General features: G+C 56.0%; 2 protein-coding genes across 4 annotated transcripts; both read left to right on the forward strand.

The window, feature by feature from the left end:
- The first annotated feature begins 1,135 nt into the window (after positions 1 to 1,135).
- On the forward strand, positions 1,136 to 3,940 carry DPM2 (dolichyl-phosphate mannosyltransferase subunit 2, regulatory). 2 transcript variants are annotated; one of them, XM_055322246.1, is made up of 4 exons: positions 1,136 to 1,208; positions 1,479 to 1,568; positions 2,341 to 2,443; positions 3,274 to 3,940. In XM_055322246.1, the coding sequence occupies exons 1-4, from the start codon at positions 1,206 to 1,208 to the stop codon at positions 3,330 to 3,332; spliced, it is 255 nt and encodes an 84-aa protein (XP_055178221.1). In that variant the 5' UTR covers positions 1,136 to 1,205; the 3' UTR covers positions 3,333 to 3,940. The 2 variants fall into 2 exon arrangements, with proteins under 2 accessions (XP_055178221.1, XP_055178214.1); XM_055322239.1 differs by lacking the exon at positions 1,136 to 1,208 and having other exon boundaries at positions 1,216 to 1,568.
- A 2,298-nt stretch (positions 3,941 to 6,238) lies between these two features.
- On the forward strand, positions 6,239 to 14,782 carry PIP5KL1 (phosphatidylinositol-4-phosphate 5-kinase like 1). 2 transcript variants are annotated; one of them, XM_055326203.1, is made up of 10 exons: positions 6,239 to 6,545; positions 7,334 to 7,537; positions 8,652 to 8,702; positions 8,920 to 9,074; positions 9,374 to 9,498; positions 10,043 to 10,077; positions 10,167 to 10,222; positions 11,005 to 11,117; positions 11,417 to 11,570; positions 14,186 to 14,782. In XM_055326203.1, the coding sequence occupies exons 1-10, from the start codon at positions 6,294 to 6,296 to the stop codon at positions 14,451 to 14,453; spliced, it is 1,413 nt and encodes a 470-aa protein (XP_055182178.1). In that variant the 5' UTR covers positions 6,239 to 6,293; the 3' UTR covers positions 14,454 to 14,782. The 2 variants fall into 2 exon arrangements, with proteins under 2 accessions (XP_055182178.1, XP_055182188.1); XM_055326213.1 differs by lacking the exons at positions 6,239 to 6,545; positions 7,334 to 7,537; positions 8,652 to 8,702; positions 8,920 to 9,074; positions 10,043 to 10,077 and having other exon boundaries at positions 9,378 to 9,498.
- Positions 14,783 to 19,572: the final 4,790 nt, after the last annotated feature.

Raw genomic sequence — 19,572 nt, forward strand, 5'->3', positions numbered from 1 at the left:
GAGATGAAAAGGGAAGGCTCTAGGCTGCAGGCCAAGAAGAGTTGTTCTGTCAGCTTTGAAGAGTGCAGTCCCGATAAAGACGGGCTCAGGTGACCCAAGGAGACATGCTGCTGGCAGGAGCAAACCATGCTAGGTTCTGAGGCATCTCCAAGTGTGCCAATCTGCCCCTCCTTCCCCCCACCCCTGTACCCCCAATTCTGGGCACTAGGGCTACAGCAGTGACTGCAGACCTCCCCACAGAGCTCATGGTCAGGCAGATCAACAAGTAAATGAGCTAACCAAAACCTGATGATGACAAGCATTATCAGGGGCACACTGGGGGCTGTGGAGCACAGAGGAGGGGAGCCCTGCCCAGCTGTGAGGGGCTTCCCTAAGGGGTGTGGCATCTCGGTGAGACCTGATGGGGGAGGAGCAGCAGCCAGCTCCGCGAGCTGTGGGAAGACCGTGTTCCAGACTGGGGAGGGACCTGTATGCGGGGCGTCCGTGTGGCTGCCTGGGCTGCGCACCCAGGCCCAAAAGGCGGATGGTGAGGAAAGGGACGGTCCCCTGAACTCATCCCTGCAGTGAAGACAGGACACAGGAACGGCCGCCTGGGAAGCGAGGCAATGGTAACCAGGCGCTCCCCCAACAGCCAGTGGGAATCCTCCCATCCCTGGGGACGTGGGGCACGCCCTCTTCCAACCACTCCAGGTGGGGCAACAATCACTCTTTGCACGCCTCTCGACCAACAAGTTGGAGGCTCCGTACTAAGAAATAGGGCCCCTGGGTTCCGGTCTCGGCTTCAGCACTGACTTGGGTTGTGATCTGCAAGTCTTCACGCCTCTCTGATCCTCAGTCTTCCCACCTGAAAACTGGGACCTCTGACCTCGCACGCCATCCCGCTCTGGCTTGGGGATCCTGGGATATTTAGAGATGAGCTTTTGCTTCCGGGACGAGTGCCAGCCAGTCTGGGTCCCCCCTCCCCCGCCCCCCTCGACTCTATTCCCTAGGGAAAGTCAGAGAACAGCGTGACCCGCAATGCCTTTGGAAACTACATTTTCCGGCATGCAAGGGGGGTGGTGGTGGCACCCTCCTGTCTTGGGACACGTAGTCGCGGGCCCGCCTACAGACTACGACTCCCGGCGTGCCCCGCGGCTCAGGGCCGGAAAGCCCCGGATCCGGATCTGGGCGGTGGCTTCCGGCTGGGGTGTGAGATCGTGGGGGAGATGGTGAGCTCTGGGCGGGGGGCGTGCGCGGGTGGGCTCCGCCCGGGAGCGGGGCCTTGGGCGCTCGGAGCCGGGATTGCTGTCCCGCCGGCTCCCTGTACGAATGAAAACGCCGTGGCCCGGCGCTCTCCGAGCCTAGAAAGCGATACCTGATCGGGGCTGCGTCTGTTGAGTGAATGGGAAGCTGAGAGCGCAATCAGGCTGCGACGCCACCCCGCCATGGTGCACCCAAATGGGGAGTTACTTCGTCAGTTGGGCCCTCCTTTTCTCCAGGCCACGGGGACAGACCAGGTGGTGGGACTCGGCCTCGTCGCCGTTAGCCTAATCATCTTCATCTACTACACCGCCTGGGTGATTCTCTTGGTATGTGTGCTTGCCCCGCCCCCGCCTCACCTTCCACCCCCGGATGCTGGCGCGGACCCCTGGCATCGTTTAAGCAGCTGCTATGGACCGGGCTCGGTGCTAGGTGCTTTCCCTGCCTCATTTCCTTTAGTCTCCAGCACAGCACTATGAGGACGAGGCTGGGGGTGTCCGGTGTGTAGATGACGAAGTAAGGCTCAGGGAGAGGACTGATCGCTTACTGCTGCTCTGTAAAGCCTATTATTGATTCGCTTTTGCCTTTGATTGGAGTTGTAGTCCTTCTGGTTATCCTGCTGGCTCTCCGGCATGAGTGCCAGTGGATTTTGTGAGGGCCTTTAGGACTTTTTTTTTCCTTGTGGGAAAACTTGTTGGTCATTGCTTAAGAAGTGCAGTGTGTTTGGAAGGCAAAACCTTACAGAACTCTGGAGGAAAATGTTAGTAAAGAAGACCATGGAGCCCACTTGAGGATTTCTCCTGTACCTTTGCCCCCGTTGGGCGGTGAGTGCCTCAGGGCAAGCCCCTCATCTTCTGTTCAGTGCCGGGTCCCTAGCACCACCGTAGGGCAGGCACCAGGCCAGTGTGCAGTGAACAACTTCAATAATCAAGTAAAGGAAACAGACCAGAGCACCCCAGATACCACCGTGTTAAAGCAAAGTAGGTGCTGTCCCAGTGCTTGGACAGGGGTTAGCCCCTGAGATGGAGGAAGGGGGGTGTTTGGCCTTGAGAGGTTGGGCAAGGCAAGGAACACTCACCAGAGCTCTGTCCTCGATACCAGCCTTTCATCGACAGTCAGCATGTCATCCACAAGTACTTCCTGCCCAGAGCCTATGCTGTCGCCATCCCACTGGCTGCCGGCCTCCTGCTGCTCCTGTTTGTGGGTAAGTCATTGCTCCCTCGACCCTGAACAGTGTGTCTGGGAGTTCACACCACCCTCTCCCACCTCTGAACATGTTTTCATACTTCAGCACCGGCCATACACCTGCTTGATGCCCCTGGCCCCCGACTGACACCCTGGGGTTTTCCTGTTCCTCCTTCCGGGCTGCCAGTCAGTAGCCCTTTGGATTTTCTCCATGCCTTCTGGCTCATTGGTCTCAAATGGGATGGCCCTCATGCGGTGTCTCCCTTTTTCCTGCTTCCTCCACTACCACCATCTTCACTCTGTGGCCACCTCAGTCACCTTTCACCCCTTTGTCACCCACTGGCTCATGATTCCTGTACCTCTCTGTCTCTCAGCCTTTAGTGTATGCGCTTCTGTGGGGCAGGATGGTATCTTCATCATCTTTATTATGTCCTCAGCTCCTGGCACAGGCTGTGGCACCGAGTTGGTGCCGAAGAAAGTGGTTTGGATGAGTCATTCGGATGACCGGGTGGTGGGGTGGGTGGTGGATGTAGAGAAGGCAGGTAGGGGGCAGGGGTGGATGGGTGGTTGATGGGCTGGGTAGATGGATAATCAAGTGGGTCTTATGCCCTGTAGAAGCTAAAACACTATGCATAGCCAACTGCCTGTGCTGGGCACTCCATTGATGTTTGTTGAGTACGTGTGGGTGGATGTGTGGCTTGCTGAATGACCAGGGAGGTGATCCTGGCCTGGAGGGTGGTTGCGCAGGTGCTTGGCCCTGTGTATGGGTCACTCCACCATGCTGTGCCCACTTTGGCCTCCCCGCAGCCCCAAGCCTGGATCTTACGTGGCCTTTCTGGTCTATTCCAGGAGTGTTCATCACCTACGTGATGCTGAAGAACCAGAAGGGGACCAAAAAAGCTCAGTGAAGGCCCAGTGGGGCTGAGGCTGTGGCACCCCTCTGCCACCCCTCCAAGGGTGGGGGTGCACAGGACCCATCCAGGCACCTCGGCTCCCTCAAGCCAGGGCTCCCTTTGGACATCCCGGGGATGGAGCTGTTCAGGACCTACCACATAGGCTTGCTCCTTCCTGCTCAACTTTCCAGAAGCCAGGAAGGAGGATTACTGGGAAGCCTCCCTCCTACCCCTTTCTGGTTCAGGGCCTGAAAGATGCTGGTTGTCTCCCTCTCACCTTCAGACTCCCTGTCACCTTTTCCTCTGAGTTCTATCTTGTTTCAGTTTCCCTCCTGTCACCTGCTGATGTTGGACTTGGTAGGTTCTGAGGCACCATGTGTCCTGCTCCTCCTCTGAGGCAGCTTTCCTGGGTCTGACATAGCCCCTGGCCCCACCAGGACTTCAGGACCTGGAAAGCCTAAGGGGTTTACTGACAGGCCAGGGGTTATCACCAGGCCTCAGGGCACATTAGGGGGGGGCCATAGTAGGCCCCCAGACCAACTGCTTCTCATAGAGGCCCAGCCCCTTGGGCCTAGCACTGGCCAGTTGGGGGAGAACTGAACAATAAATGTTGATGATGTGTTTGTCTCTGTGCCATCACTGACCTGGGAAGCTGGAGAGGGGCTGGTCTCAGGTCAGGAGACTCTGATCTGTGCAATGAGGGAACCTCCCCGATTGTCCACGCACTGGACACGGCATAAAGTGGGGACTGAAACAGGTGTGGCTCCAGTCTGGTGTAGCTGACAGGTGGGGAGTTGGCAGAGACCTGGCCATGTGCCACACACCACAGTCTCTACCATGCCTCCCCTGTGCCAGCCCAGCTAGTGTGCATTAGTATTTTAGGAATCCTCAGGACCCCCTAAAAGCTCAAGTCCATCGTCCTTCTCTTGTACCCAGCAACCCAACCTAGCATTGGCTCTGAGCAGTGAGAGCTCGGGGAACCAGAACAGGGCTGGCTCTGGTCGGGCTGACTCTGGTCAGGCTGACTGACAGGCCCAGCCCTGTCTCCCCAGCAATCCCACCACACCCTTCATCCCATGCAGCTGGGTCTCCCGTCCTCAGTGCCTAGTTCAAGCTTCTGTCATACCTGGGATGATATTCACTTCAGTTAGCAGAGGCCAACCACAGGCACACCTGCCCTGCCCTCACCTGTCCCATCCTCTCCCCCCTGCTGTAGCGGTGGTATCCTGTCTGATGGTCCCCCTCTCTTAGGGACAGCCTCTGCCTCTCACCAGGATCCTTCTTGTGTTTCAAGAGCATGCTAGAGGCCCCCACGTAAAGGACTGTCCATCAGCCCAGTAATTCCCTCCAGGTCTCCCCCCCACCTACCCCAAATAGCCAAATTCCCAAAAGGGTGTCCACACCTGCTGCCTGCTGTTCCTCACCTTCATCGCCCTCAGCGTCACTTGGGAGGACTGCACCCACTCAGACCACTGGTGACCCCATGTTGGCCTGTGACATCCCCCCAGATGTACTTTCAGATGCTCTCAGTGTCTATGAGGCTCATTCTCATAATTCATGTCTCCCTGTTCCACTTCTGCCATGAGATGGTGGGTTCCTTGGGACTTGGTCACAAGCCTTCCCACCCCACACTTGTCCTTAGCCAGGCTCGCCTCCTGAGCCCCAACATATTGCTCATGCACCAGTTATCTGCCGTTGGATGTCATAGTGGCATCTCCAATTCATACTGTCATGATCTGAATTCCCAGACTCCTCCTCCCCTCATGCCTTGCCCCCTCCCATGACTGGCATCCTGTGGCCCCAAACCCAGCCAGAAGCCTGGCCAATATTATTGACCTTGGCTTCCTCCTAGCGCCCATCCACACAACCCCAAATCCAGTCTGTTCTCCCTCCTCCCTCCCCTCCCCCACCAGTCACCTTCCCAATGCAAAGCCACTCTTCTCTGCCCTAAGTCATCAAAAGTTTCCTCACCCCCTCCTACTCTGGCCCCTCCAGTGTGACTATACATAACAACCATGACCTTTTTAAGAACATCTGAGCATCTTCTGCACATAATGCTTGCCTGGGTTCCCACCCCCTCCCTACATGATCTAAGAGAACCTACATGTATCTTTGTTCACTTCTCACTCCAGCTACCCTTACCTTTCATTTCCTGGGATTCACTGAAGCCTTTTGCACATCCTACTCACAGTGGCTCGACACATACTTATGAAATACTGGTTTGTGCCAGGCACTGAGCCAAGAAGTGAGCCAGCACGGTTCCTGCCCTTCTGGTGCTCCCATCCTGGTGGGGGCCGGGGGGGGGGGAATATAATGAACAAGACAATTTCTGACAGTGTTAACGGTGATGAAGAAAATAACACAAGGTGATGTGGTCAAGAATGAGGGGACACTTAGAGTCGAGCAAGGTGAAAAGAATGACAAGAAAGAATAGGGGAAAGGATTTCAAGCAGTAGGAAGAGCACCTGCAAAAGCCCCAGGTGTGAAAGAATTTTCTGCCTAAGGAGGGGTGGGGGATCCCCTTGTGGCTGTTGGGTGGGTGTAGGCAGGGTGGTTTGAGATGGGCCTGGGGCCGTGGCAAGGGGTGTGGATTTTGTTCTAGTGCAGAGGGATGCCACTGGAGGCTTCAAGCATGAGAGTGACATCATCCGATTTATGCTTTTAAAAGATTACGCTGGCAGCTGTGTTCCTCTCACTCACCACTGAATCCCCAGGGCCTAGCAGGGCTCCTGCCCATAGTGAGCGATCAAAATAGACTGAATGAATGCATGCGCCAGCCTTCCTGTGTGACCTGGAGGTACTCACTTCTCTCTCTGGACCTGAGTTTCCTCGCCCGAGGGACAGTCTGTGGGAATTTCACGCCAGAGTGGGTGGGCGGGATTTCGATTCAGGTTTCCCGCCTCCCCAAGCGGCCCCGAGACCTGAGTCCTCCGCTTCAGGAGACGGACTGGGGAGGTCTTCCCTCCTGGCGACCCTATGCCCCGCGTGGCGGCCCCGCCCCAGCCTGGACAGCGGTCTGAAGGATGCTGCAGCTCCGGGGGCGGGCTCCGCAGGCGATCGCCGGCGCCTCCCGCGCGGATTGGCTGCAGCCGTGACCGGCGCCGCTCTATTGGTCGGTCCAGAAGCCGGGGCGGGGACCGGCTCCTGCAGCGCGGCGGCGGGGACGCGGCTGGAGCCCGGGAAGCTGCTGCGGGGGCGATGGCCGCACCGAGCCCGGGGCCCCGGGAGGTAGGTTCGGCCCCAAGAGAGGTTTCCGGCCCCAGGAAAGGGAAGGGTTGGGGGACAGGGCCCAGGCCTCCGATACCCGTGCGGCGCGGACACACCCCCATCCAAGGCCAGGAGGGGTCCAGCTCTGGGCGGGGACCAGGACACGCCCCACGCGGGGCCCGCAGGTATGGAGGGGGAAGTCTGGTGGGTGTCCCCAGAGAACTTCCTCAGTTTTCTTATCCGGGGAAAAAGCTCCTTCATTGGGCTGCTAGCAGGTCAAGCTCTTGGCCAGTGCTGGGTACATGGTGGGTGCCCACTACTAATGGGTCAGCTGCTATGAGCTCAGCTTCGAGCAGAGGTCTGCTCGGCCTGGAGGAACTCCGCATACAGGAGTGGAATAGATGAGTCCCTGGCTCATGAGTCACAGCTCCTACTATCAAGGGTTCCTGTGCATGGAGCTCAAAATGCCAAGGGGTTATTATAGTTCTCATTTCACAGATGAGAAAAGGAGATGCAGAAGGGTTAGGTGACTTACCTAGGATCATACAGATGGTGAGAGACAGGTTTGGCTGTGGAAAGCATCCTCTACCTACTGGTAATAATAACCATCATTCTAGTCTGGGTGCTGACTGCATCACAACACCCAGTGAGGTGGGTACCAGCATTATCCGTGTTTTACAACTGAGGAAACTGAGGCAGGGAATGATAATAGGAGGGCTCACATGTACTGGAGGTGGGATTCAAACCCAAGTCTTTCCCCTCTGCGATGCTTCCGTGTGTTCATTGCTTCTTGTGCCTCCTGCCACCAGGTCCTGGCCCCCTCCCCAGAGGCTGGATGCAGAGCAGCCACCTCGACCTCTGGCCGCCGTGGCCTCCTCTGGCGTCTCCGAGACAAGCAGGCTCGCATTGGCCTGTTTGAGATTGGCCCGGGGCATGAGCTGCACCAGCTGACATGCATGATGCAGGCAGGGCTGTGGGCTGCCACCCAGGTCTCCATGGACCACCCAACCACAGTGAGTGGCCCATCTCCGTCTGCACCTCTGAGGTGCTGAGGGCAAGACTATGCTGATGCCCTGTCCTGCTAATACTGCAGCATTGGGGATCAGAGAGGGCTATAAAAGGAGGAAATCAGGGGCTTGGTGTAGGAAGGGAGGGACATGCTGGGGTGGGGGCTGAGGCCAGGGAAGTCCAGTGTGTATTGGGGATGTGAGGAACCCCTTGACCTGGGTGTTTGTTATGACTCTAGATAGGCCTCTGCTTCTTTGGGCCTCAGCATCTCCATCTGTATAATGGGTGAGGCAATTATACTCTTTGGTCTCTGAAACCCTCCTAGTTCTGCTAGGGTGTATGGCTGAGAAGGGACTCCACCCCCACCCTGCCAGCCTGGCCCATCTGTCCTGGAGCTCAGGCTGGGGCCAGGCTGGCTCAGCAGAAAGGGTCACCCAACTGCAAGCTCAGCAGCTGGATGGGCCAGAGTGAGCATGTGTGTTGTTTGTGTGTGTGCACACACATGTACAGTGTGACCACATCCCACAGACCGAGTCCTGGCACAAGGACCTAGAAGTCCAAGAAGAGTATAGGAGCTTGAGGCGGGGAGGGGAGGGATGTCTTCTAAATCTTATCACCTGCTGACAGTCTTCCATGGCTCCCCAGTACTCAGCATGGCTTCAGGATCCTGCTAGCTCAAGTCCAAGGGCCTACTGTCCAGCTACATTCACATTCCATCCCTTCCTTATTTACTTTAACCACTTGAGCTCTCCTGCATTTCCGGTGGCCACCAATGCTGTTCCTCCTGCTATGAGCACCACCCTCCTCCTTTCTACCACTTTCAGATTTCGGCTTAGAGGTCATCTCCCCCAGGAAGCCTTCTCTGATCCTGCCCCTCTCACACTGAGTCAGGCAGGTCCTTTGGCTTTAAGGCCATCCCCTTTCACTGGGATGGCATCCTGCTTCACTTGGCCACACAACATGTGCTTCTGGGTGAATGGACCAGGCTCTGAGTCCTGGTCTGTTTGCTGGAGCAATCAAATTGAGGGAAGGGGGTGAGGCCAGGTGTAGGACCCTTCGAGATCCTGGAGCTAGCATTGTGGGGCTGAGACTGACCCTGAGCCCCTCCACCCCTTTTAGGGACCACCCACTGAGGAGGATTTCTCTGAGGTCCTGACCCAGGTTCACGAGGTAGGAAACCCAACAAAACTGCACGGGGCTGGGGGGGGGGGTGCGTGCTGGTCTTCCTTCTCTGTCCTCAGTTTCCCCATCGGTGCAGTGGGAGTGCTGGCCTGCCTCAGGGCTTTGCAGGAAGGGCGTGGTTCCCCTGACCCACTCAGGCTTGGGCCAACTGCACCCTCCTGGGGCGCCGGTGGACACTTTTGGGGCTGCTCTTCCTCCCCTGCAGGGCTTCGAGCTGTGCACCCTGGCTGGCCCAGCCTTCTCCTGGCTGCGCCGTTCCCTAGGCCTGGCAGAGGAGGACTACCAGGCAGCGCTAGGCCCGGGTGGCCCCTACCTGCAGTTCCTCAGCACCTCCAAGAGCAAGGCCAGCTTCTTCCTGTCGTGAGCTGGCAGCAGGGGTGGGGAAGGGGTGGGCGCTGTGTCTCTGGGTGGAGGGGGTGGCTGGGAAAGAAACAGGATGGCCAGGGCCGGGAGGGTCAGGTCCGGATAGAGGTCAGATGGAGGAGAGTGAGGGTGGGAGGTGACGGGGTAGGGGTGGCGGGGAGGCCTCGAGCCCGGTCCTGGGCGGCGGGGCGAGGGGGCGGGGGCAGGGCAGGGAGACAGATCCACACTGGGGCAGAGGGCCGGGTGGGGGCCGCTCCAGCCCCGCCTGACCGGCGACCTCTTCCTCCACCCCCCAGCCACGACCAACGCTTCTTCCTGAAGACCCAGCGGCGTCGGGAGGTGCGGGCGCTGCTCGCCCATCTGCCCCGATACGTGCAGCACCTGCAGCGGCACCCGCACTCGCTACTTGCACGGTTGCTGGGTACGACCGGCCGGGGACCAGGGACTGCGGGGCGGGGAGGGGGTTGGAAAGGAGGGGAGGAGGAGTGAAGGAGACCGAGAGCGAGCAGGGGAAGGGGCCAGGGAGTGGGGCGGCGGCCAGGATGGGGGGCGTAGGGGATCTGATCCCGGGGTCTGGGCCGGCGGCGCCGGCTGCGGGCAGCGTCCCGGGAGGGGGGGGCGTGTCCGAGAAGCCCCCATAGGAGAAAGGCGGTTTCTGGAGGGCGTGGGCCGAGCTCTGGGGCGGGGCCTCCGCAGTGGGAGGGGCCGGGGATCGCCCCGGCCCGGGCAGGGGCTGTGGGTGGGGTCACGCCTGAGGACCGCGCCTCTCCGGGGCTGCCTAGAGGCGGGTCCAGTCGGGACGTCCACTCAAGCCGAGGAAGAGGTCTGGGGGCGCGGCCTGGAGGGGCGGGCTCGGGAGGCGGCGGGCCTCCGGGAGGAAGCGTGGCCCGGAGCTGGGCTAGGGCGGGATGGACCCGGGGCTGTCGAGTTGGGGGCCCCTCACCTGGCGCCCTCTCCCCTTCCAGGAGTGCACAGTCTGCGGGTGGCTCGGGGAAAGAAGGTGGGTGAGGCCGAGGCGAGGGGGCCGGGCCAGAGGGGGCGGCTGGAGGGTGAGATCCTGTCCTTCCTCACTCCCTACCCCGTCCCCAGGAATTCTTCATCATCATGCTGAGCGTCTTCTACCCTGCCGGCCGCATCTCTGAGAGGTGAGTCGCCTCCCAGGGCCCCAGCCCCACGCGCGATCTGCCACCTGAAGCACCCGTACTCACTAGACAGATGTGAAACGGGGGCCCAGGGAGGAGAAGGGACAGCCCCAGGATCTCCAGATGGATCGGAGACAAGGACAGGCACGACCAGCGTCCCCCTTGAACACTCAGGATGCGCTGGACGCTGTGTCGAGTCTTTGCCTTCTTTGCCTTCTTTATTCCCAGAACAACTCTGAGGGATAGGTGTGGTTATCATCCCCATTTTATACAGAGGAGAAGCTGAGAAGGAGGAGGAGGAGGGCCACGCAGCTACCACGGGAGGAGCAGGGATTCAAACCCAGCCTCTGATCGCACATTGCCCTCTGAGCCTCCTAACCCTGACTCTGTCTGCAAGCTCTCCATGAGTGCTCCCTCGGGGGCCACGGGCTTCCCTCAAGCCTTACTGGTGCTGCTGCCTAGCCTTGGACTCCTGTATTGGGAACACTTCCAGGGATAAGGTGCCCAGAGGGAGGCATAGGCAGGGATAAAGCCTGGACTGGGCTTCCGGAGGCCTGAGTTCAAATTCCTGCTCTGCCCTTTACTTACTATGTGGTCTTGGGCAAGACAAAGATACTCTCTGAGCCATTTTCTTCCTTTCTGCCATGGGGACAATAATGCAATAGGGGTTGTGGTGAAGATTTGAACATCCTCCCAGTGGAAGCTCTTATTTCTTGCTCCCCGACTTGTGTCAGTCTCTATAAAGCTGAATTTTGCTGCCCCCTTCCTGTCATCCCCCCTCACAGGTACGATATAAAGGGCTGTGAGGTGAGCCGCTGGGTGGAGCCAGCCCCTGAGGGCAGCCCCCTTGTCCTGGTGCTGAAGGACCTCAACTTTCAAGGCAAGACCATTGACCTAGGTGAGCCATGGAGGCAGTTGGTGCCTGCTCTTCCTCCATTCAGGGTGAGGTTAGAAGAGTGTCCCTGCCCTGCCCTCTGCCTGAGACATGGAGAGCCCTTATTCTAGGGTCAGGCAGGGGAGGGTTCAAATCCTGGCGCTGTGACCTACTAACCAGGTGACTAGGGCAAATGGCAGATGCTCATCTGTGAAATAGGACAGTAATGACACCTGCCCTCTTGGGGCAGATAGGTGTCGTACCCTCAGCACCTTGCCTGGCACACAATGAGCACTCAAGTAGGGGCACTGATGCTCTGGCAGGGCCCCAGCGGAGCTGGCTCATTCACCAGATGGAACTGGACACCGCCTTCCTCCGGGAGCTCAACGTGCTCGATTACAGCCTTCTGATGGCCTTCCAGCGTCTCCACGAAGATGAGAGGGGCCCTGGCAGCAGCCTCATCTTCCGCACAGCCAGGTGGGCCCCCCACAGAGCAAAGGCAAGAAGGAGGTGTTGAGACCTTGACAAAGATGGGGGAGGCGGGAGGGGGGCAGACAGCAGAATCAAAGGCTTGGAGACCAGAATGTGCAGGGTTTGTGTGTATATGCTTGTGTGTGTGTAGTGTGTGTGTGTGTGTGTGTGTGTGTGTGTAGAGTGGAGGGCTGAGAAGCCTGGCTGGCAGACTTGATGGACAGGTGTGGACCGCAGCATGGGAAATCCAACTGGTCAAGGGCTTCAGTGCTGATTTAAAGAATCTATCCATTTCCCTGAAGATGGATGTGGAGCCACTGAAGGTTTCAAAGCAGTTTTCAGACCTATTTAATTTTTGCTTTAGAAAGAGCTCTAGCCCTTTATTATTTTTATTTTCTTTTATTTTTTAAAGATTTTTTAAATTTAATTTATTTACTCATGAGAGACATAGAGAGAGAGAGGCAGAGACAGAGCAGAGGGAGAAGCAGGCTCCATTCACGAAGCCCGATGTGGGATTCGATCCCAGGTCTCTGGGATCACGCCCAGAGCCAAAGGCAGATGCTCAACCTCTGAGCCACCCTGGTGTCCCCCCTTTATTATTTTTAAAAAGGTTTTATTTATTTGAGAGAGAGAACAAGTGAGTGTGGGAACACAAGTGGGAGAGAGGGGCAGAGGGAGAAGAAGCAGGCTCCTAATGAGCTGCGGCTCAATCCCAGGCCCCCAGGATCATGACCTGAGCGGAAGGCTTCACTGACTGAGCCACCCAGTTGCCCAAAAGAGTCCTTGTCCTTTACACCAATTCCACTTCTAGGACTGAGGTCTTCACCATTGGCACCATCATCATGTTGTCTCCTGCTTTGTAGTAGTAATTGTCACTCTTTGCACGCTGACCATGAACTTTGTTAAGGTGGACTCATTCCCACTTTAGAGATGTGAAAATTGAGGCTCAGAGAGGGGGAGTGAGGTTGTAGAATGACTTCTGCAGATGCATGTTAGTACTTGGTTAGTTACTTGGATTTCAGTCCTCCATGGCCCACGTCTGTGGCTGAGAATCATGTAGCGGTTAAGGAAGGCACATTCAGGAAATGTGAAAAATGACATCCTCTCATCCAGCCCACCAACCCACCCTTTGGAGGAAGACCTTGGGGTGGGTGAGGCTTGAGCAGAATTGAGGTTGGTGGCTCCCCACAGCCCTCTGGCTGAGCTGGACACATCCTGGCCAGAATGTGGAATTCCTGCCTTGGGGCACAGGCACCCCCCACCCCCTCTCTCCCCAGGTCTGCCCATGCAAGCTAGGTCAGCTTCTTCCTACCACTCTATCCCCAGCTGGGGCTTAGATTACAGTTGTCATTCAGCCAGTAAACCCTAGTTTGCATATAATGGTTGTTTTCATATTGAAATATGCTGGCTGGTAAATACCCACTGCCCTACCCTTACCAGTTCCCAGCAACCAGCCACACACACACACACAAACACACACACAAACACACACACACACACACACACACACACACACACACACACCCCGGCAGAGTGTATCAGTGTTTTTAGCCCAGGCACCCAGGCCACTGGGTTCTGATTGGTTGATGCCTGGGATACTTCCCGCACTCCCCTCCACCTCCTGGAGGATAAAATTAGGGAATTGAACCTGCTTCTGGCAGAGACTGGGAACCAGCCAAAGGCATCTTCGGATCTCAAATACATTTAGAAGGCAACCTCCCTCTCCATCCACCCCGACGCCATCTATAAACTGGAGCTGGACTCTGTTCATAAGCTTTTAGCTCTGCCATCCTGAAACCTCCAGGGTTGGATGACCCCAAGGAGAGGTTTAGGAAACACCCCCATACCAGACTTAGCCAAAGTGATGTTGCAGATAAGTAAGTGTCTCTACGACCCAAAAGCTATAGCCCATACCACCCAATAGAAATGTAGCTTGAGTCACACGTGTAGTTTTAAATTTTCTAGAAGCCTCTTTAGAAAAATAAACAGAAGGGACGCCTGGGTGCCTCAGCGGTTGAGGGTCTGCCTTCAGCCCAGGCTGTGATCCTGGGGTCCCGGGATCCAGTTCCCCATCGGGCTCCCTGCAGGGAGCCTGCTTCTCCCTCTGCCTGTGTCTCTGCCTCTCTCTGGGTCTCTCATGGATAAATAAATAAATAAATACATCTTTTTAAAAAAAAAAAAAACAGAAACAGGTAAAAATTTAATAATATATTTGTTACTTTGTTAATACATCCCAAGTTTTATAATTTCATCCTGTAATCAGTATAAACATTTATGGGGCATTTTGCACTCTTTCTCATACTGTCTTGGAAATTCAGTATGTATTTTACATTTACAGCGCATCTCAGTTGGGACTGGTCACATTTAAATGCTCAATGGCCACATAGGGCTAGTGGCTACGTAATGCACAGTGCAGGTCTAAAGCATCCTCTGCACTTCACTCAGCCTGGGGTTTCTCTGACGTCAGGGGCCTGGCCCACAGGAGTTGTGGGAATGAGCCGGGGACGGGCAGGGTCGGTGCAGAAGGCTGCCCGGGCGCCCCGTGGCCACGCTTGCGGGCATCCATGGGCTGAGGCTCCCCCCGGAGGAGGCAGTAGCCTCACCCCCCTGTCGGCCGCCAGGTCTGTGCGAGGCGCGCAGAGCCCCGAGGAGCCGGGATCCCAGAACCGCCGGCTGCTGCCGGACTCCCCCAACGCCTTACACATCCTGGACGGGCCGGAGCAGCGCTATTTCCTGGGCCTCGTGGATCTCGCTACTGTCTACGGGCTCCGCAAGCGGCTGGAGCACCTGTGGAAGACGCTGCGCTACCCGGGCCGGACCTTCTCCACCGTCAGCCCCGCTCGCTACGCCCGTCGCCTCTGCCAGTGGGTGGAAGCGCACACCGAGTGACCGGCGCCCGCCGCGCTCTCCGCGTCCGGACAGTGGGCGCACGTGGGGAACCGGGGTTCCAGGCTGGCCCGGGCGGCCTGTCGGGCTCCCTTCGCCTGGCGTTCCTCCCTTTGGCCTCCAGAGGGCAGCATCCCCTAACTAAAAACGGTGACGACACAGCCTCCTCTGGTGGTGATGCCGTGTTTGGCTTTGTGCCAGGGACTCCCCTACATTAGCTCATCTAATCCTCAAAAAACTGCTATTACTTTCTTTTTACAGACCATAAGATGGAGGCTCAGAGGGTGAAGGGACTGAGCACGAGCATTCAGCAATAAATGCTGGAACCAGGACTCGACTATGCCTTTTGGACTCAGGAGCCTGTGTTCTTACTCACCAGTTCCCTCAGCCCTGTCCTCATGCTCCAGGGAAGGGGGGAGGCTGAAGGCTCCAGCCAAGCGCCTTTGTCGTCCAGATGGGGAAACAGGCTCAGAGACTTTAAGGCGCTTACCCATGGGTAAGTGGAAGGGCAAGTCCGAGAACCCAGGCCTCCTTCCCCCTTGCCCACTGACTTCCTTTTGGAGTGTCCCCCTCACTGTGGCTCCTTGAGGGATGCAGTTGGGAGAAGGTGGGGGGTATTCAAGGGCCTGTGTCTCTGGAAGACACTATGTTGCAGCCCACCACTGATCTGAAGTAAGCTCTTTTCTCCTCTGGGAGTCACTTATCTCATCTGCGAAATGGGCGTAGGGATTGGTGGTCAGACCAATCTTGGTCTGACCCTTGGCCACATGGAAATGACAGCGAGCAAGGAAATACTGCGTGCATAGCCCCTGATCATTCCTTCTCCTCCCACCAGGAAACTACAGCCTGGCCTCTGACCCCGGTCCAATCCAACCATACCCAAGTGGGCCTTTCCTCTAGAGCTTCTCTGGGGCCTGGTTGTATGACCAGGGCAAGGTGCTAAACCTCTCTATGCCTCAGTGGTCTAATCTGTAAAATGAAAGGATGAAAATGGACTTCACTCATTAAATATTTATTGTTGCACCTACTACATAACAGGCCCTCTACTGGGTGATGGGGACCCAAGGGTGGAGCAAGATTCACAGATTCTATCTTCACAGAACTCACAGTCTGGGGAGAGGTGACAAAGGCAGCCTGGCATGACACAGCCTCATGAAGGAGCATGGGTCCATTGTGCTGAGGGAAGGGGCCTCCACCTAATAGTTTGATGGAGGTGGGGCTCTAACATCTCAGCTGAGACCAAAAGAGTCAGATGCAGTCCTGGGCGGGTCCCAGGCCAAGGGCATGGCAAAGGCCTGGGATGAGAGAAAGCCTGACACTTGAGAGAAGGAAACATTTCACTGTGGTCAGAGTTCAGAATGGGAGAGGCAATGTGGTGGTAAAGGGGGACTTTGTGGGCCAAGAGCTGACTCCCCAGGACTGGGACTGGACTTTGGAAGAGCCACTCAGCTGATACCAAATAGTGTCAGTCCATTAGCATTCAGAGAAAATGAAGCAAAATGATGGGTAGGGAAGGGAGAGGTAAGGGGAAGTTAACGCGGCAGCCCAGGAGTGTGGGCTCCTGGAAAAGTATACAATTGACCTCACCCCTCATTGTCTGGGTGACCTTAGGTGATTATTCAATCTCTCTGAACTGGCACAAGTCACAGAGAATTTCTTGTTTGGGCTCAGCAGGAAGTTGAGACATAGAAGCCTTAAAGCCATCACTCTGGAGGTGGGTACTTGAGGAAGCTCAGTAGCAGTAGGGGCAGCACAGCAGGAAACGGGTTTGGCCCAGCATTTCCCCAGAGTCTGGATCTGGCTGGACTGAGTCAGAGCCTGAGAATCCTGCACTCATAGATGAGGATGGCTCAGCCCTTCACCTACCTTGGATCTCTGGCAAGGGCTGAGCCAGAGCTTGAGGCTGGAGAGGGACGTGACTTATCCAAGATCTCATGGGGCCCAGGACTCCTGGTTCTCCTAATGTGGTCACTCAACAGATGTTACTTAGCATCTTGTGCATGCTGGGTGTTGTGCAGATACTGGAAATGCTCGAGAACATGACTGGCCTGACTCTGCCCACACGTGGCTGAGAGTCTGTCAAATGGGTGGACGGACCATGAACAAGAAAGGCAGTTAGTACACAGGATGATTTCAGAATGTGACCAATACTGTGGAAAAGACCAATCAAAGTGGAACTTAGAAGGGTGGGCCCGCAGTGTCACAGTGTGGTTGGCAAGGGCCTTTTTTTTTTTTTTTTTTTAGATTTTATTTATTTATTCATGAGAGAGGCAGAGACATAGGAAGAGGGAGAAGCAGGTTCCCTGTGGGGAGCCCAATTTAGGACTTGATCCCAGGACCCTGGGATCATGACCTGAGCCAAAGGCAGATGCTCAACCACTGAGGTCCCCAGGTGCCCCAGTGAGGGCCTTTCTGAAGAAGTGATGTTTGAGCTGAAGGACAGGAAGGAGCTGGCTATGTGAGTAGAGCCATCCAGGTAGAGGAAACAGCAAGTGCAAAGGTTCTGGGGTAAGAATGAGCTCGATGTGATCGGGGGTCAGAAGGTGGCCAGGGTGGTTGGATGGTGATTAAAAAGAAAGACAGGCATTCCGACTGTACAGAGCCTGTCCTTCAGGTTAAAGACAATAGACTTTTGGGCAGCCCAGGTGACTCAGTGGTTTAGCGCCGCCTTCAGCCCAGGGCGTGATCCTGGAGACCCAGGATCAAGTCCCACATTGGGCTCCCTGCATGGAGCCTGCGTCTCCCTCTGCCTGTGTCTCTGCCTCTCTCTCTGTGTGTCTCTCATGAATAAATAAATAAAATCTTAAAAAAAAAAGACAGTAGACTTTTGCCAAAACCAAATTGAAAAGCTTCATCGGAGCCTGCAGAACTTGCCACTGTCAGTACTCCTGTGGACCTGTATCTAAGTCCAGGACATCTGGGCATGTCCTTGTCCTCATGTGGCCCTAACAAGGAGGGAGTCAGTTGCCTCTCTGGGGAAACAAATATCACTTCACCAACCATTGTGGGTGATGAATGAATCTGTAGGGGATTTCTCACCATTGTCCCCTTGGGGTTGGGTCTCTGAGGAGAGAAACTTGAAGGATGAGGACTTGGGGTTGGGGGCAGAAGGGCTCTGGCTTTGGGGACCCACTGTGTGCCTGACCTGGAGTAAAGAGGAGACCACAGAGAGAGATGGAACTTGAACCACTACCCTTGAGCTGTGCCCAAGCTTTGGGGGAGAAACAAGGTAGGCCTGTGCTCAAAAGAGGCTTGGGGCAGGGCTGCTTCAGTCCCCCACCCCCACCATAGGATGGGGATAGGCATTGGGGACTTGGTTTTGCACTGGAGCAATCTAGGTAGACTTGGGAGTTGCTGATCTTGGTGCAGATACCCAAACATGATACCTTGGCATTGTGCCCACACCAGAGGCATTGAGGAAAAGGCAGATGGAATTTGAAATGGGGTCTGAGAGATGCCTGGGTGGCTCAGTGGTTTAGCACCTGCCTTCAGTCCAGAGCGTGATCCTGGAGACCTGGGATCGAGTCTTGCATTGGGTTCCTTGCATGGAGCCTGCTTCTCCCTCTGCCTGTCTCTGCCTCTCTCTCTGTGTTTCTCATGAATAAATAATAAAATCTTTTTTAAAAAATGAAATGGGGGGATCCCTGGGTGGCTCAGCGGTTTGGCGCCTGCCTTCGGCCCAGGGCATGATCCTGGGGTCCCGGGGTCGAGTCCCACATCGGGCTCCCTGCGTGGAGCCTGCTTCTCCCTCTGCCTGTGTTTCTGCTTCTCTCCCTCTCTGTGTCTCTCACGAATAAGTAAAATTTAAAAATCTTTAAAAAAAAGAAATGGGGTCTGAGCAGAAACCTAGCCTGGATCCCAGGGAGAGGCCCTGCAGAGGGAGGTGTGATAGAGGTGGTCAGATGAGCTTTCTGGCCCATAAAACATTTTATAAAAAACATTTTAGGTGAGAAGCATGCCCTCCACTTCACCACAGGCCCACTCCTCCCTATTGCCCTCTATCTGTTCTTTCAACCCTTTCTGGCCTCTGAAGGCACTTGAGTTTGGACTCCCCAGGGGACCCCAGTTAAGCCTTCATTTTTTAAAAAAGATTTTATTTATTAATTCATGAGATACACAGAGAGAGAAGCAGAGGCATAGGCAGAGGGAGAAGTAGGCTCCATGCAGGGAGCCTGATGTGGGACTTGATCCCAGACCCCAGAATCATACCCTGAGCTAAAGGCAGATGCTCAACCGCTGAGCCACCCAGGCGTCCCTTGAGCCTTCAAATGGGACACATTTCAGCATCTGCAGGGGGTACAAGACTGAGTTGGTTGGGGTTTGGAGGACACTTGGGAAGGGGAAGGGTTAAGAGGCAAGAAAGTACATGGCCCAGGGTTGGAGTCCTGACTGTACTACAGCTGCCCTGCACCACCTCACTGGCAGGTAGGTGCTGTTATTATCACTTTTTTTTTTTAAGATTTTATTCATTTTATTTATTCATGACACACACACACACACACAGAAGCAGAGACACAGACAGAGGGAGAAGCAGGCTCCATGCAGGGAGCCCGATGTGGGACTCGATGTGGGACTCGATTCCGGGACTCCGAGATCACGCCCTGAGCAGAAGGCAGACGCTCAACGGCTGAGCCACCCAGGCCTCCCTATTATCTATCACCACTTCATGCAGGAGAAAAACTGAGGCTAAGGTGGAAGTCACACGGCCAGAGAAAATACAGAATGCCCAGTTACACTGGAATGTCAGATCTTTAATATAATTATTCATTGTTTATCTGAAATTCCAATATACAGAGCGTCCTGTATCTTACTGGCTAAACCTGGCGCGACCCTAGCAGCTTGAAACCCAGGGCTGCCTGACCCCAAGCCCCTGTTTAATTTTCCTGCCCCCCCCCGCCCCGCCCCGCCCCCGATTTCAGAAATGGAGAAAGTCGAGTCCGGAAAGCTAGGCAGCCACGGCGCCGCGGCTCCCACATCCCCTCGGTCCTTTTGCTCCGCGCGCTGCCCGTCCGATCCCCCGCCGGAGCTGGAGCTCGGGAGAAACAGAAAAGCCTGGGAGGGCTGAGCTCCGCCCCCGCCCCGCCCCGCCCCCGCCCCGCCCCCGGCCGCGGGCTCCGCCCCG

This window comes from Nyctereutes procyonoides, unplaced genomic scaffold, assembly GCF_905146905.1.
Source record: "Nyctereutes procyonoides isolate TBG_1078 unplaced genomic scaffold, NYPRO_anot_genome, whole genome shotgun sequence".
Classification (NCBI taxonomy): Eukaryota; Metazoa; Chordata; class Mammalia; order Carnivora; family Canidae; genus Nyctereutes; species Nyctereutes procyonoides.

Bases quoted from the DNA above. Each gene is read 5' to 3' on its own strand.
- DPM2 (XM_055322239.1), top strand. From the start codon at position 1,425: ATGGTGCACCCAAATGGGGAGTTACTTCGTCAGTTGGGCCCTCCTTTT. The intron at 1,569-2,340 runs GTATGTGTGCTT...CCTCGATACCAG, and splicing joins CCGCCTGGGTGATTCTCTTG to CCTTTCATCGACAGTCAGCA. The intron at 2,444-3,273 runs GTAAGTCATTGC...GGTCTATTCCAG, and splicing joins CCTGCTGCTCCTGTTTGTGG to GAGTGTTCATCACCTACGTG.
- PIP5KL1 (XM_055326203.1), top strand. From the start codon at position 6,294: ATGCCCCGCGTGGCGGCCCCGCCCCAGCCTGGACAGCGGTCTGAAGGA. The intron at 7,538-8,651 runs GTGAGTGGCCCA...CACCCCTTTTAG, and splicing joins CCATGGACCACCCAACCACA to GGACCACCCACTGAGGAGGA. The intron at 9,075-9,373 runs GTGAGCTGGCAG...TCCACCCCCCAG, and splicing joins AAGGCCAGCTTCTTCCTGTC to CCACGACCAACGCTTCTTCC.